We start from the raw sequence: 20,857 nt of genomic DNA on the forward strand, positions 1-20,857 counted from the left end.
CAGGAAGCTCTGCCCGGTTCCCAACAGCGCAGCACCCTCCCGCTAAGCTCACCCACCTGGGCCGCGAGGGAACCCGGGGGGCCGGGAGGACGGACGCTGGCGCGCCAGAGAGCTGAGAAGTGGGTGGGGTAAGCAAAGCGCCATCCGCTGACAAGCTTTTATCTCCGGTCTCCCGGTTCCCAGCGGAACCCTCCCGAAGCGGCTCCAGTTTCTCGCACGCCTCAGGGCGAGCCGGAAGTGACGCACCTTGTCGCGCGTGATTGGCGGAAGCAGAAATTGCTTTGCGGCCGGCACGGAAATTGCTTTCCTTTCGGCTTCCGCTCCTGGCCCATGTGAGATACAGGCTGGTGAGATGAGCTCGAGTCGGGCTGCGGAGAGGTGAGGGGTAGCGGCCGGGAAGAGGGGTCTGGGTTTCATTGCGGGTCGGGTTCCCGGGCTTTTGAGAAATGGAGGCCGCCTTTTAGCTGGCGTCGGTTGTTCCCCTCCCACGACTTCGCCATTCGTTACTATTTCCTTGATCCATTCTTTAAAGCCCTTTTAATTTAATTTAATTCGCTCCCTCCACTCCCCGGCTTTTTAGTCTCATCCCTGTTGGTCCTGATGCGGCCTGTCCCTCTCCAGCTAAGTTAACGTGTTGCACTTTCCTCATCACGTGACTCCTTTTTCTGCCGCTGCTGGGGAGCATTTCAACCCTCCGCGCAGACAGTGGCTACGTTATAAACTCCTCTTATCTTGGAAACCTTTGCTCATTGGAGTCATCCACGACATTTTCTGTGACGTTTCATGCCTCCCGCCGGGGGAACTAAATATAATTTGTTTAGTAATGGGTACCTAGCAGAGTTTGACATATACCGTTAGATAATGGTAGACTCTATAATTTGTGTCTGGGTACCAGTCTCCTAAGTTAAGCACCTACTTTGCCGATCAAGCTCCAGCTGCTTTCTTCCAATTCCCCGTTTCCCTATTCCTGAGAACAAATGATCAAGATGTCACTTTTAAGTAAGCTTGCACCTATACAGGTATCTTCCATGTGGCGGATTTAGATATGTTAATTGTGATATTGCCTTGCCTCAAGGGCTAGCAACAGCGTCTTCTGCCACCTTACCTAGGGTCTGACATTTTTACAGCCTACCAGAGGTCAGTGGGAAATGGAGTGCCAATCAGTCAGTGAAGAGTGTTAGATCTTTTTCATTTTCATGCAGTTCTGTATGGGTATTACTAACCAGTGCTCACCTCTTGCAGGTGATGCCTGCCTTATGCAGTCTAAATTTTATGTCTTGACAAATTTCCAAAGATGCTCACACTGCTTGGTTTGCACCTCTCCCAGGGGATAGGACTATTCTGTACTAAGAACTGAAGTTATGTTTTAGAGATCATTTCAATATAAGAAAAATTGTTTCAAGTGATAATATTTCTCTTTTATCTCCTTTAGCAGCCTTCTGGCTTTAAACCAACAGGAAGAACTAGAGGATTTGCCAAGAGAGTACCCCTTGAGCACCAGTGAAGATGAGGTGGGTGACACCCACTAAACCGCCTTCTCCAGTTTCCCTTCTGCCTCAAAATTAGGGTAGATGCCACATTTCCTGGAAAGAAAAGGGGTGATAACATTGTTTATACTTGCTCAGGTCTCACAAATAAATTAGTTACAGGTTTCCACCACTACCCAAATTAGAGTGTTCCTACGAAACCTTTCATAAGCTAAAATGGCATAAAGCAAAGAAGCTATTACCTTAGGACACATCTTGCTAATGGAAACACAAAATAAATCAAGATAAAGCATAGATGCTCATAGACAGTTCAAAGCTATGGCAGCTTGATGCTGAGATGCTAAGTGTAGTTTCCAGGGAAGGGGCTTGGTGGTGCCACTCTGAGTATGTGCTGCCTCTATAACAACTCACTGCAAAACAAATGCTAGACGCTATTTTCATTTTAAGGCTTTTTGTTTGTTTTTGTAAAAGCAAAAATCCTCTTCGGATTTTGTTCAGTTAGCAAAAGCAGGTACTAATGTAGGTCTTTTGTGAAAACGAAGCGGCATAAAGCAAAGCAAACTTTCAAAAAGCAGAGGATACCTGTATTTAGTGTTTCATGTATATGATATTGTATTAAGTGCTATGGGAATTCCAAGATCGTATATAAGATACACTGTCCTCAGGTTGCTTAAGTTGAGTATATAAGACCAAAACACATGGTATTATATGATTTCCCTATTTCCCAAGTTTGGATTTCCATAGAGGGTTATTTGATTATCCGACTGAAATATACATATGCATAATTAAGCTGGGTCTCCAACAGCTGCTATAGGAATTCCAGCTCTTTATTCTCTTGACAAAACTACTTAAATTGGTTTTTTTATGTCAGTTTCTGTGTCAGATCACACTACATATTCTATACAGAAACATTATTCTCATGGCACTTTTCTTCTCAAAACAAGTTAAGACAGAGGCATGGCATTAGCTCCTGGTTACTAAGGCTCTATGTTCCTTACAACGAGGGAGTTTGGCTTATTGAAGCATTTCTTTCCATTTGAGCTGGAATGCCTGCACGCCAGACCTCATCTGATTCACCAGTTCTCCACTGACCAAAAGAATGAGAGATTTTACATGGGCCTCAGTTGCCATACTGTCTTTTCCCTCCCCTCATCATTCTGATGGTTTTTCCTTTTCTGTTTCCAGGGGGACAGTGATGGAGAAAGAAAGCATCAAAAGCTTCTGGAAGCAATCAGTTCACTTGATGGAAAGAATAGGTAACATCCCCTTCAATTTGGACAGGTTATAACTAGCTGATTCCATGAGACTTATCTGCAGCTAACATTTATTGAGTGCCTAAGACAATGAAGATACAATTGTCAGAGCATGTACTTTGGAGACTGTAGGCAAGTTTTTTATCATCTCTGCATGTCAGTTTCTTCAACTAGAAAATAAGATTGACATGTCCCAAAGTCACTCAGCTCATAAGTGACAGATCTAGTATTCAAATCCAGATATGTTTGAATTCAAGTCCAATACCTTTTTCACTATGCCTACCTTGCATTGCCTTGTGTTTTTGAGGGGCTGAGCCTACATTAAGAGATGGTTAGACTACCATGTCCAGCTTAGGAACAGATTTCCTGGTTGCTTTGTGACAAAACCTGATTCTAGAATAGAAATGAAACCGAAGCATTGTTTGAAGAGAGAAGTGGTTGTTCCCCAGCAAAATGTATCCATTCTTTCTGTATTCTGTTTTGCTTAATTTCAGGCGGAAATTGGCTGAGAGATCTGAGGCTAGTCTGAAGGTGTCAGAGTTCAATGTCAGTTCTGAAGGTAAGTTAACCAAAGGAAACTATCTGCATCGAATTTGTGGAGTTCCAAAAGCATAATGGTCACTTCCCAGCTGTTTTTGATGTGGTTAATGAATCATACCATAAATACTACCGTGCAAGGGGGTGAAGAAGGGTAGTCAGATGCTCTTGAATTTCTTCCATTTCTAGAAGAAAGCCAAAAGGCCACAGTCAAGGTCTCCCACTGAGCTTGATGAGCTACTTCTAGGATAGAGGGACGTGAATGAAGACAGCTGCCTCTCACTAGCTTAGTCATGTCCCTGGTTTCATTTTTATTTCAGTTCTCACAGTGCATTGAGTTCGGACAGGCAGATAATCTCTCCTCTCCTGCTGGAGCTCAGAGAAGTCAAGTTACCTACTCAAGGACCTTCACCTAGTACAGTGTTTCTCAAACTTTTTTCTTTATTGCTCCCCTGAGGAGCCTTTTTAGACATTTCTTTTCCTCACTTCCTCCCTCCCTCCTCGCCTACTCTGCCACCAGGAATAAGATTTTCTTAGATAAGGCTGAGGTTTGGAGGGACACAAAACTAATACAGTCAGCCCTCTGTAACTGTGGGTTCTACATCTGTGGGTTCAACCAATGTGGATTGAAACTTTAAATTTCAAAATATTCCAAAACGCAAAACTTGAGTTTATCCCGCATACCAGCAACTATTTATATCGAATTTACTTTGTATTAGGTATTATAAGTAATCTAGAGATGATTTAAAATATATGGGAAGATGTGTATGGGTTATGTGCAAATATCAATGCTATGCCATTTTATACAAAGGACTTGAGCATCCTTGGATTTCTGTATTCTTGGTGGGTCCTGGAACCAGTCCCCTGTGCATGGATGCCAAGGGATGGCTGTATCTAAGTGTTTTGTTTTTTTTACCCCTGCCCACCGAAGAACCAGTTTTTACCCCTGGGTGGGGGAATGATATCACCCCGATTGAGAATATATGATCTAGTAAATGGCAGTGTTTTAACTTGATTTTAACTTGATAACAAGTCTAGATGCCAAATCTTTTCCACCATATTTACAACTTACGCAGCTTGAATGAGTTATGTGCTTCTAGTAACCATTGACATAACCTCCCAGAACTGGTAACAATATATTCTTGCAAGCTTATCCATTCAGCAAATACTTACTGTGCCTCTACCATATATCAGTTTCTGGGACTACAATTAGTAATAAGTCGCAACTTCATGGAGCTTACATTCTAGTGCAGGGAGACAATAAGCGAATTACAACAGGATGATGCAGTCAAGTGACTAAGTGGCTGCTTTCGGTTGGCTGGGCATGAAAAGCCTCTGAAGAGGCGAAATTTAAGCTGAGATCTGAAAAACAAGAAAAGTCACCCATGCAAAGATAGGGAGCAGTATTCCAGGCGAGGGAGCAGCTAGTGCAAAGGCGCTAAGGAAGATACACGCTCAGCATGTTTGAAGAAGAGGAAGAAGGCCAGTGCGGCTGGAGCGTCCTCCATCTGTGGATGACATGAGGTTGCAGAGACAGACAGGGACCAGAGTATAATGGGGAGCCATTGGAGGCTTTTCAGCAGGATCATGACATGCTATGATTTACATTTTCAAAACACTCTGGCTGCTGTGTGAAGAATGAATTGAAGTGGGGCAAGACTGGAAGCAGAAAGACCAGGAGAAAAGCAGATGACTGTTTTAAATAGTTTTCTGTCTTCCACCTTCCAACACATTTGGGAATGTAGGAAGGCAGTGGCGTCACTGGCTAGTGACTGAAGTAAGAGGACTACTCCTGCTTCCCTGCGCACCTGCCTGTCTGCCAGCATTTTCTACTGAGGTCTCTCCCTATGTGATGTTGAGGTTTTGCCTCACTTCTCAGTCTGACCAGAAAGTTTGTCCTTTCTACAGGATCAGGAGAAAAGCTGGTCCTTTCAGATCTGCTTGAGCCTGTTAAAACTTCATCCTCATTGGCTGCTGTGAAAAAGCAGCTGAATAGAGTCAAATCGAAGAAGACTGTGGAGTTACCCCTTCACAGAGAAGAGATTGAGCGGGTGAGTCAAAGAAAATGTGGTCCATTAAGGGGGAGAAATTGAACTGACAAGGAAAAATAGCATAAGAAGAGAAGGGGGATGGCCTGAAAAATGGGAGGAAGGAAAGTTGTGGTTGCCTCACCCTGGAAAAGATTAAAACTGATCTCAGGGGAAGCGTAGTCCTGAGAAGTAAGCAAGAGCTAATCTCTAGCATCCTGATTCTTTCTTGAACTAAGAAACATGGCCTCTTAGTTTCCTGCTGGTCCTTTGAGTTTGATGCTTAATTTCGTGGCTCTTTCTTTCTGTGTGCTTTGCCTGTTTCAGATCCACAGAGAAGTGGCATTCAATAAAACCTCACAAGTCCTCTCCAAATGGGATCCCGTCGTTCAGAAGAACCGGCAAGCAGAGCAGCTGGTTTTTCCCCTGAGCAAGCAGCAGTCCGTCTTTGCTCCCATCGAACATGTGGTCAGTGGCTGGAAGGTAAGTGCAACATGAGGATAGCGCACCTTGGAAGGTGAGATTGCGCCGCGTGGACATTGCAGAGCCTGCAGTTGGTCTTGTTGGACACGTTAAGCCAAAATGGCAGCTGCAGTCATTTCAGTTGAGCGGTCAGAAAGGGAGGGGCCGGGGGAGCAAGATTCGTAGCCAGTTGTCGTAGCTCTGTCATCGCCCTTCCTCAGCTTGGATTGTCCACTACATGGTTATTTGCATGTTTTTGTGTGACCACATCTGATTGCCAATAGAGAAGGAACATAATGATGTTTTCTTTTTCACACACTGGATTTTTTAAAAAAGCTTTTAAAGCCAACATTCTGACCTTGGGACAATCAGGAACCTGGCAGCATTAATGATGCCTTAGGAGGGATATATGAGCAGCAGAACCAAAGTTTGCCTGAAAAGGAATACCATAGTAAAATATAGCAGATTGCTGATAATGACTAGAAGTTTAGCAGGTAACTCATTATGACTGAGCTGCAGAAAATAAAAAAGATACTTTAGAGCTGGGTTTCCCAAACAGTGATCTCTGGCAGATGTTTCATCCGTCTGAAGTAAAAGGACAATTGTGAGTATGGTGGTGTAAGGTTGCCAGCTCTTTTGTATTATGAGGTTATTCTTTCCACTTTAATGGTGTTGAAATAGCTTTTCTTTTACGAAATGATGGTGGTAGTAAATGATGGGGTTGGGGGTGGAACGGTAGTTATGCCATTGGCAGAATTAAAAGTTAGTAATCCTGTGTCGGTCCCTAAAGTTTCAATTTTTAGTCTGAACAACTTCAGAACAGCTAGCCTTTCTTTTCCAATACACCATTGGTTATGCAGTCTATAATGTGGTGTTCTGTCTTTAGTAGAAAAATAGTCCAAAACAGCAGTGCCCAAACCATGGATAGATGGCTTCTCCTCTGCTTTCTATAAATCCAAAAATGGTGTCCTATGTGTCAGGAAGTTGAGATAATTAAAGATCATCAAAGTAGACATGGCTTGCCGCCCTAGCTAGAAATTGAGCAAGTCATTGCTTATTACGGGGATAAGCTCTGTTTCGGATACTGTTGTTGAAGTCACCACCATTCTCTTTCTAGGATGCTTCCTTTTCCACATGAAAAAGAGATCAGGTTTAAAGTGTGGCTGCAGGATGGAAGGGAGACTTTAGCGGGAAAAATTTAAGAGGTAATACAATTTGCAGGATTCAAAAATAAGTATAGAAAATACATAGAGAAAAGTCTGACCCCCACCCTTGTCCCCCATCTGCTCATTTTTACCTCCATACTCACCCAGAGGTCACCACTTTTTTATACGTTTTTTGTTGTCATTAACTTAAGAGTTTTATGGATATATTTATGTTTACCTCATTTTTTTAATCAAAAAAGTAGTAGTACTACTACACACTGTTCTGCACCTTGCTTTTTCCAAATGCTGGTATGATCTTAGAGATGGCAGGTCAGTGCGGAGTTGGTCATTAAAGATGAGATGGGGTGGGGTGGGGGGCGGGTTGCACTGAGAACGGCGCAGCCTCTGATCTCCAGGAACTCCCTGTGCGAGACAGAGTGAGGCCCAGATGCTGTGCACAAACCTGCCGTACCATTCATTCTAAGGTTCATCTTTGAGAAATTATACCAACATGGCACAGAGAAGTCAGGGGGTCCTTTGTGGCTGGCAGTGCCTTAGAGGGCAAAGCCCAAGGACTAGCAATATACTAGTATTTCTGGAGATTAAGAATTCAAAATGTCTGCACTTGTAGTTTTGGTCCAGCTTCCTAAAATTCCGTTTGACTCTAGCTGAGAAGAATTAAAGGGGATAATGTGTGAGAAAGCATTTGTAAACTGTAAAGTGCTAGAAATGATGTAAGGTAACTTCCCACCACTCCCTCCTTCCCTCCACTGGCAGCCGACACTAGCATTTCCCAAAGTGTTCTCCTCAAAGCCTTCCTTTCTCAGTATGCCCTGGGAATGGGACTGGGTGGGGGGTTTGGTAGGGTTCCATTGCTAGAAAATGCCACATGCCCCTGCTGGAGATTGGCGGTCCACAGTGTATGCTAGACTTTTTTTTTTTTAATAAATTTATTTATTTTTATTTTTGGCTGTGTTGTGTCTTCGTTGCTGCGCACGAGCTTTCTCTAGTTGTGGCAGGCGGGGGCTACTCTTCGTTGCAGTGCACGGGCTTCTCATTGTGGTGACCTCTCATGGAGCACGGGCTCTAGGCACACAGGCTTCAGTAGTTGTGGCATGCGGGCTCGGTAGTTGTGGTTCGCGGACTCTAGAGCACGTGCTCAGTAGTTGTGGTGAGCAGGCTTAGTTGCTCTGCGGCATGTGGGATCTTCCTGGGCCAGGGCTCGAAACCGTGTCCCTTGCACGGGCAGGCAGATTCTTAACCACTGCGCCACCAGGGAAGCCCCTACGCTAGCCTTTTAAAGGCTATGAAAAGATAGTAAAGAAACCCCTATGACTTACTCTAACCCAGGTAGGACAGACTGATTTTATTAAAAATCGAACGCATTGAATTTTAAACTTTTAAAAAATGAAGTAAATCTTGTCAGCTGCTGAGGAACATGCTTTGGGAAGAGCTGGTCTCCATTCTCTCGCCTTCTTCCCCTACTGCCTTCCTGAAACTTCTCTCAGAAGGTGTTAGCAAGGGGCCTCCCAATAGCCAGATCCCAAGTCCTCTGCGTCTTCAGCCTATTTGACACTGTTAACACATCTTGTGGTTAAAACTTCTCCCTTGGCTTCTATGACGTAGTCCTGCTGTTGTTTTCTTGTCTGTTTGTTTTGGTTTTTATCTGACTCTTCTTAGTCCTTTTTATTCTTGCTCTGTAAACATGGTACAGATCACTCTCAACTCCTTCTGAGTTCCAGGCCCATGTTCCATATGACTAGCAGGCCTCACCTGGCTCTCCCCTGTGCACCTAAACTTCTCAACAACAAAGAAAGCCTGGCATTTTCCTTCCCCAGACCCTGAAACTCTGTACCACGACCTTCATGCTATAACTCAGTCAATGGCATAACTCCTCCCTTCAACTACCAGCATCCCCAGCCCATGCAGGGGGTCTAGTCCTGTAATTCTGTCTCTGTAATAACTCTCACATCCCTGGTTCCTCTCCTCATTTTCATTTGACACCTTCCATAGAACCCCTTACACAATCACCAGGATTCTCTCTCCAAAACACAAAACCGATTATCACTTTCCTGCTTAAAATCCTTCAAAAGGCTCTCCACTTACAGAATAAGACAGAAGCGCCTGGCATCTTAGCTACACTGGACAGTGCATTGTTCCCTGACATACCTTTGCTTGCCCTAGGTCTTGTGTTTTTGCTTATACTCATCTCTCCATTTGGCTTTTTCCCCCTCCTTGTAGAATTGTGCTTATGCCTCAAAGCCTAATTCAAAAAGTCTCTTCCTTCCCCAAGCCCACCCCACCTCCTAATCAGAATTAATTGTTCCTTCCTCTGTGATTACTCCTATGGACTAATATTTAACCCATTATGTTGTTAGTGGTGCATATGTCTCTTTCCTCTGAAAGGCTATGAGCTCTATGAGGACAGGAACTATCTTAATTGTGTATTCCTAGCACCCTGCACAAGTGCCTGGAATGTAGCTGCAGCCAATAAGTGTTTGTAAATTGAATTGAATCGGAGGGAGATTACAACATTGTAATATAAATCACTTTGTAGCCTGTGATTGATTACTACTGCAAATACTAAAAATGGAAGAACATGCACCTTTACTATTCAGTAGAATAGGTTTATGGTTAGATCAATAGTGCCGTGTGACGTGTGATGATGTGTGTTTATGCATTTGTCCAGATACTTGTAAGTTTTAACACTGACCGTGATGTATATGGCCGTTGAAGAAAACCACATAAAATACGTGCATGAGGTTTGAAACTGGCTCTTGCCCCGGGCTGTCTTTGTGCCTTGCCAAAGTGGACCATGACACGATCAGCCTGATTATTTCAGCCATCCTCACAATATCAGTCAAGCAGCAAATGGGCTCTTTTGTTGACATGCAAAGTCACTGGTTCACAGTCCATTCGTTTCATCCGCATAGGCACCACCTAGTATGCAAAGTTAACTGGCAACTGAGGAGTTGGAGCCAAAGTTAGAAACTGATGAGAGTTAAATTTGAACTGTCAGGAAGCAGGCTAATTACCTGAAGGTCTTATTGTTAAAGGCAGTTTATTTTTTTGTGCTCATCTTAAGACCTAACCTCCCCTTTTCTCTAGAAATATTCTTAAAAGGAGGCTGATATGGATCTGAGGTCCCTAACTTTATGTTAAGAGTATTGTGCTTCAAATATACATAACAATACAGGGACCGTTTTGTTTTGCAACTCTTAAGACTGACAATTTGGTACTGCTGTTCCTCTGTCCTGCCAGCATTGACCTTAAGGGCATCCTGCTTTGATTCTTAAGAGAATGGTATTGTTTTACATATATTGGTAATCTGAACACAGAGTGATCCGCCGCCCCCCCCCCCGTAATATTAGAGAGTAGCCTCAGAGTCCCCTTGCTGAAGTTGTCTTAAATCAGAATAAAAGTTAAGGCTTTATCTACACAGCTGAACAGCGAGCCTGGAACCCCCTTCTCTTGCCGTAACAGTCAATCCTATCCAGTTCGTGATTCCAATTATAGTGTCATAGAGTAGATGGCCATAGGATTGTAAAGAGGGAGACTCTAGGAGCATGATTTAAGACTTAGAGTGTTCTGTTACCTCCTTAAGGCAAGAACTCCCCTGGAGCAGGAGATTTTTAATCTCCTCCATAAGAACAAGCAGCCGGTGACAGACCCTTTACTGACTCCCATGGAAAAGGCCTCTCTCAAAGCCATGAGCCTGGAAGAGGTGAGTGTTCTAGGCCCTTTGATCCACCCAGGCATGCTCTGTTTCTCCCAGCATTTGCCATCAAGCCCAGGGGTCACTGTAAATGTCATTCGTTATAGGTGAAGATGCGCCGAGCAGAGCTTCAAAGGGCCCGGGCCCTGCAGTCCTACTATGAGGCCAGGGCTCGAAGAGAGAAGAAAATCAAAAGCAAAAAGTAAGGAGGCCCCTGTGTACCGGCCTTGGGTTCCATGGAAGAAAGTGACGAAGAATCGCAAGTCCTAAGGAGAGAACCTTGCCCATGGCGGCTGGGGTCATGTAGGAGAGGTCCCAAAGAGTAGTGACTAGCCTCTTTCTCTCTCAAACCAACCTCAGAGAGTTTTGCCTCCTTCAGTAGTACCTGCTCCTGTGGCTTTGGCTTTCCATCTTGGTTTTGCTAAAAAGAGGACTGTTCAATTACTTTCTCTCCCTTCCAGGGCATCACAGAGTGGTTCTGCCGAATGAGCTCTTGAGTTCTACAGCTGTGGAGGCCAGTAAGGGCTTCCTTCCTGCCTTTTTGCCTCTTTAGATCCTATTCTGCTCTTCCCTTGCATTCTAGAAGCAGACGGGACTCTTTGCTCTGCAGAGGTCTGCCCCTGGGGTCTGCAGGGACTGAGTCCCGCAGGGCCTCGCAGGTCTCGAGCCAGCTCCGTGCAGTCAGCTAGCTCTGTGATGTCTGTTCCATTCCCCCACATAGGGAAACCCCTTGTGTGGCGGGGCACTCGTGTGCGGCACCAGTGGTTCAGCTAAATCTCTTCCCCCGCACCTCTCTCATCCTATAGGTATCACAAACTTCTGAAGAAAGGAAAGGCCAAGCAAGCCCTAAAAGAGTTCGAGAAGCTGCGGAAGGTCAATCCTGCTGCAGCATTGGAAGAACTGGAAAAACTCGAAAAGGCCAGAATGATGGTGAGGCTGCCTCTGGCCCCCAACCCTTGAACCAGCTTTCCCCGGAAAGCAATAAGGATCTCACTCTGCCCTTTCTTTCCAGGAGCGAATGAGCCTTAAGCACCAGAACAGTGGGAAATGGGCAAAGTCAAAGGCAATTATGGCCAAATATGACCTGGAGGTAAGAGACCATCAGGGTGAGAGAAGAGATGGAATTGGAGGAAAGAAAGGAAAATCCATAAGGATGCTAGCAGAAGCAGAGTTGGGAAAGAGCCATGAGGATGCTTGGAAAACCAGGAATCTAAAAAGGCATCAGAAAATCTCTAAGGCAGAGAGGAAAATGACCAGGAACAAGGTGGAAAGGGAGAGATGAAAGGGAAACAGCATTGAAGGCAAGTCCAGTTAAAGGGGAGAGGAGTTGTGGGGGCTTTTTTGGTTTTTTTTTTTTAAACCTTGTTTCACATGTTGATTTCTTGAGGACAAAGAATTTGTCTTCCGTTTTATTCCATAACTGTTAACACAGTGATGTATGTGCAGTTTGAACAGTAGGTGCCAGTAAGAAATACTTAAGTCAAATTGAGAGGAGGCAGCTCTAAGAAATGGACCGGGAAAGGTGTGACTGTGGTCACTAATGACAAGGTGCTCGTGCCGTGACCCTCTCCTCCAGGCTCGCCAGGCTATGCAGGAACAATTGGCCAGGAACAAAGAGCTGATGCAGAAGATCCAGGTGGCCTCCGAGAGTGCGGAAGAGGAGGGAGTTGCAGAGGAAGAGGGTGAACCCTTTGTCCCTGACGTGGTGAATGAGGTGCAGGTGAAGGCAAGCGGACCGAACCCCTGGATGTTCAGGAATCACTCCAGTGACACAAAAGAGGCTGAGGTCCAGGGGGACCCTGAAGAACTTGCCGAGCCTGCAGCCCAGGAGGCTCCTGAAAGTGAGGAAGAAGGACCAGTGGTGGCGGAAGAAATTCTTTTGAAAGAATTTGAGGAAAGGCGATCACTTAGACAAAAGTCTGGGCTCAAGCAGATCGCCAAGCCGGTGGGCAGTCAAGAAACAAAAGGTGAGCAGTGCCTAGTGCTGGTGCTCTTGACCGACTGAGAGGAAAACTGGGTCCACCCACCTGTGTCACACAGTGATTAGGCTCCAGGTACTTTCAAGAGAGTGCCCTGGGTCCCTGAAGAGAAAATAGGTTTGTAATGACCATTTTCCTTCAAAGGCATTTAATAAGCAGGCATCTGCATGCCTCCAGAGTGTGTGTCCAGTCTTCAGAAAGACAGAAGTACACCATCCTTGAAGGAAGGGCAGGAGTTAACATCACTGGTACCCACAAGCCAGCGAGAAATGCATGTGGTGGGCTGGCAAATCTGAAAGTCGTTCACACCCACAGACACAGAGGTGTATTTTGAGACATTATGAAATGTCTTCAAATCATCACTGCAGTTTTCTGTCCGTAATGCTGGTTGATATGTTGATATGGGGTGTGATTTTCTTGATAGGAATGAATGACTCCACAAGGTACCGGGTAAATTAGAATTGTTACGCCATGCTCAGACTCGATTTGCATGTTATATATTAATTAGCAGCCTTAGCACCCTTGAGGCAGGTCAGAGTTCCCATTCTGGGGACAAAGCAGGGCGTTACAAAGCCTGCTTAGGAAACTAACTGCCTTCAGAAATCACCTGAATCTGGACAGATTCTTGGGTCCGATTATATTTCCTAGAGGAATAATGAATGCATTTACACGACAGCAAGAATCTTTTTCAGTGGCAAAAAAAAAAAGTTTTTTTTTAGAGCTGTCATTTAGAATGTATTGGAGGACCTTTACTTAGGGTTTTCAGCTAAAGACTTCTGGGATTAATAATTGCAAGCATTTGCTTCCGAGAGGATTGTAGAAAGCAGCGCCTCAGGCCGAGATGGTTCCTCCCAAGCCCCCTCAAAAGCTGCCCATCTAGTGAAATGTGTAGAACAGTTGGTTGTGGAATGAAAGGTGGATTTGGATTTCCTTGGATGATAAATAGAATGATCCCAAACCTTTGGGGAAATAGTATCCTAAAATAGTGGGAAGGCATGGACCGCAAACAAAATGAGCAAGGAAAGTTGGTCCTTGAAAATAAACATGCATGTCCTCAGGCCAGATCTAAGTAGCTTCTTCCAGTGGCTTCAAGCCAGAGCTAGAGAGCAGGATGAACTTGGGAATGGAGGCAACTTGAGTCAACGCAAAGGACAGTTTAGAAGCATGTCACGGCTGTGTTTCCCTCGGGGCTCTCAGAGACTAGCAGTATTTGCTCAGATGATGCTCGTGGCGGGAAAGTGCGAGCTACTTGACTCTGCCACAGAAGATTGTGAAATGCTGCATTAAGATAAAACAATGCTGGCTACAGATTTTACAAGTAGGAAATTACAGTGTAAATTACAAATTGGAAATCACAATTTTTTAGCAATTACAAATAATAAATGACAATGAAGTTGAATTTAGAGGCCACTTGCTAAAACAGCTCTTTTAATACAAATTTGGAATTTGGGGCGATCTTCCCAAGCAGAGTTTACTCTATGGGAAATTAAGCCACAGCTCCAGTTATACAGTGAGTCATTGGCAAAGCTGGGAATAGGACCCGGACATCTGCTTCCCAACATGCTGCTTTTAACTCCTAAACTCCATTGTCCGCGACTTGACAGGTAATGATTAGTGAACTCGCCGGGAGATCCAGCGAATGGTATCTTCTCTTACCCATTTGTCCTCGTTAGCATGTCTCCTATGGTGCCCAGCGCCCAGCGAGAGGTCAGTAGACGCTTGTTGACAAGGCAGCTCCCACCCTACTTTTCTGACAGCTTTCATTTCTTCCCCCAGATCCTAGCAGCCAGGGGGTGCTGTCTGAATTGAGGGCACTGTCTCAGAAACTCAACAGGGAGAACCATCAGTCCAGGAAGCAAGAACTGAGTTCAAAGAGGACAGTCCTGGCGGTCCAGAGAGAGGAACCTGCCGGGGAGGAAGAGGAGCCTCTGTTGCTGCAGAGGCCGGAGAGAGCACGGACTCTGGACGAACTGGAGGAGCTGGGCAAAGAAGGATGTTTTCAAAACAAGGAGCTTCCCAGAGCTGCGGTAGAAGGGCAGCAGTGGGAGAGGAACCCAAGTAATCATCTTGGTGTCCCCAAGGAGAAGAAAAGGAAGGAGCAAATGATTGATCTCCAGAACCTCCTGACCACAAAATCTCCTTCCATGAAGTCCTTGGCAGTTCCCACGACAGAGGAGTTGGTGAGCAGAGCCAGGGTCGTGGGCCATTGCGGGAGATCAGAGCTGGTGTGGAAAGTGTCCTTCCTGCGCGAGGAATAGAATCAGTGAAGTTTTGTGCTGGGGGCACATGGCGGCAGTTAAGAGGTCTGGAATAGTATGGGCCCAGCTGGTCCCAGTGACAGTTTAGTAGATGGAAATTTGTGAGTGCCGCTGAGACTCCCTCACCTTAAATTCTGAGCCACCGAATCCTTCCTGGGGTGACTCTAAAGCCCTCAGAGGAAAGAGGGAGTCACTCAAAGCTCTGACCAGATGCCAGGCAGGACAACTCAAAGGTGAGTCAGTGAGCTGTTGACAATGTTTTGCTCTACTCAGTGGGATCTCGAATGATCCGGGGGGGGCTCCCCGATTAAGTCACTGAAACTGCTCAAGTGAGGAGCCCTGGTGCCTGTCTTTTCAGAGATATAAGCTGGAGGACTCCCACATTCTGGCCAGGCCCACTTGGAGCTCCTCCTCCTAACACAGGCCGTTCCTTCCTCTACCCTGCAGTTTCTTTATTGAAAGTTTAAAATTGTGTCATATGATAATGAGCTAGGGATATTTACCCTAGAGAGAAGATTGGAGCTTGCTTGGCTGCCGATGGGTTTGTAGTGCAAGACCATCATTGTTCTGCACTTCCCCCTAGGGGGCGCTAAAATGTCACGACCCAGCAGTCGAGCGGTCTTGCCACGAACCTCGGCTCAGGAGGCAAGCTGTAGCTGTTGTTCGTTTCTTCCCAGGAAGATGAAGAAGAGAGAGATCAAAGGCAGATGATAAAGGAAGCTTTTGCTGGGGATGATGTCATCAGAGACTTCTTGAAAGAGAAGAGGGAAGCTGTGGAGGCCAGTAAGCCGAAGGACGTGGACCTGACTCTGCCTGGCTGGGGCGAGTGGGGTGGTGTGGGCCTGAAGCCCAGTGCCAAGAAGAGACGCCGGTAAGAACAGGGGAGAAAGCCTGTCAGAAGGGCACCAGGTTCTCCCACTTCACCCTCATGCGTCCTCTCTGCCCTTTTGACTAAGTCCTTAATGCTCTTAGTCAGACGTCCTGCTGTTCTGCTTTCCAGGTTTCTCATTAAAGCCCCTGAGGGTCCTCCAAGGAAAGACGAGAATTTGCCAAATGTGATTCTCAGTGAGAAGCGGAACATCCATGCAGCGGCTCATCAGGTGAGGGATAGAGAGCTCTTCAGCAGCGTCCTCTTTGCTGCCTGGCTCTCCTGCTTGGGAGGAGTGTTCTGGTGCCCTGTGGTCAAGAGGGATGTGTGATCTTGGCCACAGAATCGGATCTATTTTTGTTTTCACTGGCTCTGAGATGAATAATTCCAAATTGACTCTGCTGTTTTAATTACTGGCTGGGAAAGTTAAAACTTAAAGGATAATCTTTGCAGCAATGGTGAGGCCCCCAAATCTGCATTTTCAGCTAGTACCCCCAGATAATGCTGATGCAAATGGGCCTCACCAAACTAAGAATTGCTGTTCTGCAGGCTTGTGTCTATAGTCCAGGTAATGTTCAGAGGCTATAGGTTTAAGCTGCATCTTAAGAAAAATGAGGACCAACCGGTACTTGTTCAGGACAGTGAAAAGGTTTAAAATTGTGTCATGTGATAATGAGCTAGGGATGTTTACCCAAGAGAGGAGCAGATTTGAGCATGATCATGGTCTTCAAGTATATTGAAGGCTGTCGTGTGGAAGTCACATAAAGTAGAAGTTAGAGGAAAGGCAGAGTTCAAGGAAAAACTTTCTGCCGGTCAAAAGAGAGAAGGGGTTGCTCTGGGGTTGTGAGCATGTGTAAAAGGGACTTGGGAATGAGATTGGACTCGGTGACCTTTATGTTCCCTTCAGTTCTGAAAGTCTGTGGCCCTGTGATCTGTCCCCAGCCGGTTTAATATTGAAATGAGTTGTATTTTTCCTTCTGAAGTGGGGGAGGGCTATTTAATAGGTACAGAAGAGAGGAGAAAATATCGTTTCAGTAATACTCTGTTGATCTTATTTTGCTGCATAAATTGAATTGTAATCCCAATTGAGGATATATAACCAGAAAAATAGGCAATGAACAAGCAGTTATGGGATAAGAGGGAGAGAAAAGGGGTGCTTCACCGGGCCCGGATTCTAGGTGAAGGGCAGAGTACAGACCTCAATAAAGATCACCCTTCCCTTCCAGGAATCTTAACTATTTGTTTTTTAATACAGTCACAGTAAATTGACAAATAACTTTCCAAGAAGCTCCCTTGATTTTCCTCATCTTTTTAATAAGCTATATACACTTCAGGTCCCAGCATGCAATAGAATAAAGCACTTTGAGCCAAAGGGGGAAAAACCTCCCAAGACTGAATATTTTGTGCAGGTGTTTTTTTCTGTTCTTTTGCTCTGGGTGACATGCACAGATCTAGCTATCAACCCCACTAAGACCCTCCCTTAACCTAAAGAATCTGTGTCCTTCACCACCACCAGGACTGCCCGGCGGTACTCAGCTTCTCTTGAGTGTTCCATTGAGTATCTCTAGAGACTACTGATTGTAACTTACCCGTTTTTCTGCTTACATCTTTTTGCTCCTCTTTGGCCATCGGGGAGGTGTTTAAAGATTATTTATATGTCTGAAGGTAGCGCTTTGGTGGAGTGGAGAAGAATCCTGGGCAAGGAAATGAGACTTGGGAAGAGCATGAAGCTAAGTGTAATAGCCTGGTAGAGTTCAGGATTCAGGAGTAAATCTTTGGGTTCCGTAAAACATCAATCCTGTGAATCAGGGGGAGGAAAGGAAGGGATTAAGAGCATGAAGAAGGTAGGAGAGAGTCACAGAGATACACCAATACTCAGATGTGTCTTGCAGTCACAATGTTGTATAGGGAGACCCACTGGGGGCCAGCAACCCGCAGCTCCTGTAGTGTTCCTATAGCTGCAGGGGCCTTGTTGGGATGGTTTTTCAATCCCTAGATTGTTGTGTAAGCCTGGGGGAAGGGAGGTTCTAATCCAAATTAGGCCCCTCTCCTCCCATATGCCATCAAGCAGATTGGCACTCCTAAGGTTGGATGGGGGCATGGGGATACCTTAGCCTCTCAGAAGCTTCACTCACTGCAGCCATTGTGTAGAACTGTGGCCTATGTGCTAAAACTACCTGACCAGGTGCCATTAGAGTTTACAGGCCTGGCTCACGCCACGTCTCTCTGCCTTCCTTTCTAGGTGCGGATGCTTCCATATCCATTCACACACCATCAGCAATTTGAAAGGACCATTCAGACCCCTATAGGATCTACATGGAACACCCAGAGGGCCTTCCAAAAGCTGACTATGCCCAAGGTTGTCACCAAGCCAGGCCATATCATTAAGCCTATAAAAGCAGAGGATGTGGGCTACCGGTCTTCCTCAAGGTCGGACCTCTCTGTCGTACAGAGAAATCCAAAACGACTCTCCATACGTCACAAAAAACAGCTGAAGAAAAACTCTGTAGACTGAGTTGCTGGAGTAGTGACACCTTGGTGCCCGGAACTGGGAGCCCTGACTGCTCCTCCATTGGCCCGGTTTTACTCCGAGCTGCAGGATCAGTTCCAAAACTGGCTTAGCACACCGCGGGTGTAGTTAAGCCACATTTTAGAAATAAAGGCGTTTTTTTAATCTATTTAACTGGAGTGTGTTCTGTGTTGTTTCCCATTTCCTTCAAGTCAGACAAGACACCTTTGGATGCTCCCCATTGCATTTCTCCAGTCGCACTTGTCAGGGGACCGTATTTTCTTACCAAGGACTATGTTGTCCTAAATTGGACTGGAGGGAAGTTACCCTAGCCTATGACCTTAAATCCATCACATCGGATATAACCATAAACAACCAGTTTAAAGAGTCAGGGATAGTAATTAAATACTGTATATTCTAAACCTCTGAACCTAGCAGCAATATGCACAAATCATTCAATTGGATTCTGCTCGGGGCTGGTCCTAGGATGGTGCTGAAGCTGGGTTCAGCTTTAAGTCTAACCACTATGGTTTTCTTTTCATGTGTGAGCCTCCCGGCTTACACAGGTTGCTGTCTAGAGTAGTTAGCACTTTTACCCTTACTTTACAGATGAGGTAGATGAGCTTTCAGAAGTAAAGCTCTATTCCCTTTACTTCCTAATGCAGGGGCAACTCCTCACCATTGTTTATAGTTTATTCAAGCATTACTTTGCTATATGGCCGTTTACGTCAGCTTCTCGGCTCTGAGGAACCTGCCTTTCTCTGGATGACAATATGTATCGAAAGGGCCCCTGCAGCCAAGATTCCTCACAAGGAATTGGAGAAACCCCTCCATTGATTCCGAAAGGACATAGCCACTACTGCACTTCACCTCCTGCCTTGGAGATGGGTCCCCCCATCCTTTTTAGACCAAGATGGGGGTTAATTTTTGTGTGTCACAGAACCCTCTGAGAATTTGAAGTTATGAACCCTCCCCAGAAAAATGCACAAACGCCTACACCATTTTACATACAGTTTCAGGAGCTTTACAGACATTTGGAATCCCTGGGCCAAAAGTTCTGCCACTCCACGAATATTCTTTTGCAATGCCCCCCACCAATATGGCCCTCTTTTCTGAGCCCATCACTCTCCAGATCAGTTCCCAAGTGTTTCCACCTCAAAGGTAACTAGTCCCAATGCCTTTATTTTAGAGGCTTAAGATTTCAGTTAGTGACTATGCAGTGGGACCCCAGACTAACTCCGAAGCCAAAAGCCACGCCATAAATGTCTATAAAATTCCCAGTGGCAGCTGTGGGCCCGGACTACCATTGCTCATCCTCTCAAGAACCTGCCCTGTGCTGGGAAGGGAACTGAATATGTTGATAGTGTTCAGAGCTCAAGGGGTATTTTTAAGTTATCCATTGGTTTGAGATTATCCGCGATCCACTTGCTGGTTGTCACTTTAAGTCAGTAGCCAGTGAGGGGGAATGGTGGACCTCTGCCCACTCCTGCCTCCCTTGAAGAGACCATAACCTTCTCTTTCACTCTTTTGAGCACAAAGCTGCCACCTCCGTCCCCCCCCCCCCCCCCCCCAAATCGAAGCACCCAATCAAGTGCCCCCTGTAAACGGCCAATCCCCGTCTACTTTCTCGGGACCCTCTTCAGCTCCGTGTGCTCCCCGCGGCCCAGGAGTGATGCAAACGACCCCATCCTTCAAAGGGGAGGGCAGGCGCTGGAACGTGCTATAAACGGCGCCCACTCCCAGCCTTTCAAGCCCCCAAACGGATTCGATTGTTGTTTCGTGGGGCTTTTTTTTTTTCTTTTCTTCCTCCGAACCTCCGAAGTGTTCTCCCTTCCCATTGGCCGGAGCTGCCCCTTGACGCCACCCTGGCCTTGCTCGCTGATTGGTCCATTCTGGATGTGCCCAAGCCTTTTTCCCAGGGTGTGGCCCCCCCCGCCCCCAACAGGGTTCTGACCCCTGGCTCCTCCCTTCCCCCCCAGCCCCCCTCTCTGTTCCGAATGGTACCGCCCTGGCTCGGCTCCCCCTCGGCCCAGGCCCCTGCCCTTAGGGCCCCCGGACGGGGCGGGGCACGCTGGGGACGGGCAGAGGGCGGTGGTGGCGCCTTCCTGCCGAGCCCGAGGCCGCCCCCGCCACCCTTCTGCAGCCCTCGTAGGTCCCACTTTCCCCTGGGCAGTCTTCGTCCTGCCTTGGTAGCCCCGTCCCGTCTGTGCGGCCCCCACCGTGGTCTTTCGGTCATCCCGAACGGCAGCGTTAAATCCCTGCCCTCAGCGCTCCACACACGCCCATCCGCCTCCACCCTCGGGTTCTTGCAGTACTCCCTCTCCCCGCGTCTGCTCACCCTTCCCCTCCCGAGCCCGCCGAAGCCCCGGCCCGCCTTCCTCGCGGACTGTCCATCCCCAGGATCCCCCTCCCTGTGTGTGGCCCTTCCTCCCAGCGGCCTCCCCTTCGCGGCTTCCCCTCCCCTTCGTGGCCAGCGTGGTGGAGCACTCCCGGCCCACCCCCCCTTTCTCCGTACCCCCGCGCTCCCTTCTTATGTTGTCCCTTCACGTCCCTCTCTAAGTCCCTCCCACACCAGCCCCCCCACGCCGTACACACATACCCCTCCCTCCGAGGCGTC

At 46.6% G+C, this 20,857-nt stretch overlaps 1 protein-coding gene across 2 annotated transcripts; it reads left to right on the forward strand.

The window, feature by feature from the left end:
* Positions 1-307: 307 nt before the first annotated feature.
* Positions 308-18,419, forward strand: UTP14A (UTP14A small subunit processome component). 2 transcript variants are annotated; one of them, XM_036840495.1, is made up of 15 exons: positions 308-378; positions 1,433-1,511; positions 2,673-2,743; positions 3,235-3,299; positions 5,186-5,328; positions 5,632-5,787; positions 10,516-10,635; positions 10,734-10,828; positions 11,433-11,556; positions 11,639-11,716; positions 12,203-12,593; positions 14,382-14,785; positions 15,541-15,734; positions 15,864-15,963; positions 17,974-18,419. In XM_036840495.1, exons 1-15 carry the CDS (start codon positions 353-355, stop codon positions 18,244-18,246), a joined length of 2,319 nt encoding a protein of 772 aa, XP_036696390.1. In that variant the 5' UTR covers positions 308-352; the 3' UTR covers positions 18,247-18,419. The 2 variants fall into 2 exon arrangements, with proteins under 2 accessions (XP_036696390.1, XP_036696391.1); XM_036840496.1 differs by having other exon boundaries at positions 324-378; positions 1,436-1,511; positions 17,974-18,414.
* The last annotated feature ends 2,438 nt before the right edge of the window (positions 18,420-20,857 follow it).

The sequence above is a fragment of the Balaenoptera musculus genome, chromosome X, assembly GCF_009873245.2.
Source record: "Balaenoptera musculus isolate JJ_BM4_2016_0621 chromosome X, mBalMus1.pri.v3, whole genome shotgun sequence".
NCBI classification, from domain to species: Eukaryota; Metazoa; Chordata; class Mammalia; order Artiodactyla; family Balaenopteridae; genus Balaenoptera; species Balaenoptera musculus.